Source organism: Pterocles gutturalis, unplaced genomic scaffold (genome assembly GCF_000699245.1).
Source record: "Pterocles gutturalis isolate BGI_N339 unplaced genomic scaffold, ASM69924v1 scaffold21406, whole genome shotgun sequence".
NCBI lineage: Eukaryota > Metazoa > Chordata > Aves > Pterocliformes > Pteroclidae > Pterocles > Pterocles gutturalis.
Genome location: NW_010106007.1, coordinates 2,498 through 4,946, shown reverse-complemented (window position 1 = coordinate 4,946; position 2,449 = coordinate 2,498). Strand labels below are relative to the sequence as shown.

Genomic DNA, 2,449 nt, shown 5'->3' with positions numbered 1-2,449 from the left:
TACCGACTCTTCCCTGCACAGCTGACCCTTCTGAAACTCAAAACTCTTCTCTGATGAGTACAGTTCATGGTTGCTCACATTTAAAAAGAAAACCATATCACCACAGAATACAAAGTAAAATTTTTATCACTCCAGTCTAAATTTCTGAAGATACTGTTCCTCGATGACACACTTTCTTCTGCTGCAAACTGAAGGACATCACTAAGTCCTAAGGAGCAATGCTGGTTTACTGACTTAGGTTGAGGTACAAAGACAAATTTGTTCTTATAATTGTTTTTCCTCAGATCTCAGCTTACGCTGTATCTTGCATGAAGATGGCAAAAAAGCTGGTAAAAAGTGCACATTTTGATTTCAAAAACAGTATAAAATTATTCAGAATGTACATGGCAGCAACCAGTAACCTGTGTCTTGAAGATTTATTTGTTTTTGTAAACAACCTTATTTTTAAACAAATTAAAAATACATTGAAAAGTCTCTCTCTATATATATATACACAGTACATGTTCAAACTTCACTTCATTGTGATGCCATGGTTTAAGCAGAAAAACAAGAGTTCTTGATCCAAACCTCAGTTCCATTACAATGATCTTCGGCAGCATAGCGCACCATGCTGCCAAGACATGGCCCTTTCAGAAATACTTCATTTGTTATTTATCACCTGAACCGTTTTTCGGCCATAGTGGTAATAGCTGTACGCAGATGTTACTGTTGTGAAAGCCGTGATGAACCTTTGGGGAAAATAGTTCTTGTAAGTCATTGAGTACAATAATAAAAAGTGTTATTTTTAAGTGTCTTTCCTATTTGTCACTACACAGTCAAGGACTATGTCTCACAGAAATACAGGTTACAGTCTACATTCTGAAATTCAGTGCTACGTGGAGGATTAGATAAACAAAGGAACTGCCATCCAGCCTTACATAGCATGCTTCTGTTTAATTGCATACTAGGCCAAATTTTCACCATACTAGCACTTGCTTTAGAAAAGGGGAGACAAAAGATTCAGTATTTGTAGCCCACGTAATTTTTAGGAGCTTGACAACTGACTGATATGAGAAACTATCCCTTGGTAATATGAAAGGGAAGTGTTCAAATAATACAAGACTTGAATTTATCATTTTACTAAGTTCCAAAGCTAAAGCCCAAGTTTCTGCTTCAGCCTCTTTTGTTTCCTTCCCAGGAGATGGGTAATAATCATATATATTTCTAAATTAGCAGTGCTCCTCTGTGTCAAAGACTGACATCATTCAGGTGCGAGTCACTGCTACAGCTGACTCAGCTGGGTCAATTTTGAGAGCATTTACAGAGGACCCTTGTTAAGTTACACCCAGCATTTCTCCATCACTCACAACAGGGTAACTCTCTCAGAGTCCAAGACAAGCAAAACGTAAGCATCTTTCACAGATGCAATTCTAAATTTTACTCTCCAACAGGATGAAAAACCACCCTGACTGTTAAGATCAAGGTTCCTAGATCCTGAAAAGTTTCAGGTTTAGGTGCTTTTGGTTTGGTTTTTTTGTTTGTTTGGGGTTTGGTGGTTTTTTTTGTTTGTTTTTGGTTTTTTTTTTTCCTCCTAAAAGACAAATTTTTTTTTGTTTTTGTTTTTGTTTTTTTCCTCCTAAAAGACAAAAAACATTGTATTTTCTACTACTTTACATTATTAAGTAATTCTGCTATCTGCTGTTCAGCCTCTTTGTTCTGAACTCTTACCTAACTGCTCAGGAGAAATAACTGCACTTAACACCTGCCATCAGCTACAATTCAGATTCAGATACAGTTCAGATCTTCAATGACAGCTGTGAAAGGAACAGCAATTATTCAAGGAGGGACTCTCCTGTACATTTATTTTCATTTGATCCCTCCCCTTCCTTCCTATAATCTATCAGGAAACACCAGATTTCCTCAGGTGCTTTTCAAAGAGGCTCCAGAAACCTAGATTTCAAGATAGCAGGTACAAGATAAAGTAAAAATAAGAAAACACCTCCCATCTATTTTTACTGATATCAAGGTGCTTTTCCAAGGACACTTAACAGTATGAATAAATAAAGAACCCATACAGCCTTTCTTCTCACTCCCTTCTTCTCTATTTATCTGATTTTACACCTTGCCTGCATACACAATATCTATTCCAAAGACTTGTCTTAGATATTATTCCTTTATCTTAACTAGTTTAATTTGACTACATTTTGCTTGTATAGTAAATTAAGTACCAATAAATATCTAGCTCCTTTGTCAGTTAAGAATGAACGTGTAAAAATTCAGGCACATAGATCTATTACACCATCTGGGCAGTTTCTTTGTTCCACACAATGAGATTAATCTCAATTACCAGGTTCTTTAGGAGTACATTAAATTATCTGAAAAAAAAGTGAAGAGATAAGTTACCATAATGTCTGCAGATATATGCTGTCCACATAATTGAAAACAGGAGCTGCTAAAGAAGCTGCCACCA

At 36.1% G+C, this 2,449-nt stretch overlaps 1 protein-coding gene across 1 annotated transcript in view; it reads right to left on the bottom strand.

The window, feature by feature from the left end:
• Positions 1–640: 640 nt before the first annotated feature.
• Positions 641–2,449, bottom strand: part of CRLS1 (cardiolipin synthase 1) — a gene marked incomplete at its 5' end in the record, with an annotated part of 4,047 nt that continues 2,238 nt past the window's right edge. The window contains 2 exon segments of the mRNA XM_010087619.1: positions 641–728; positions 2,383–2,449. The exon segment at positions 2,383–2,449 is cut by the window's right edge and continues 31 nt beyond it. Of these exon segments, the coding sequence (XP_010085921.1) occupies positions 641–728; positions 2,383–2,449 (155 nt within the window).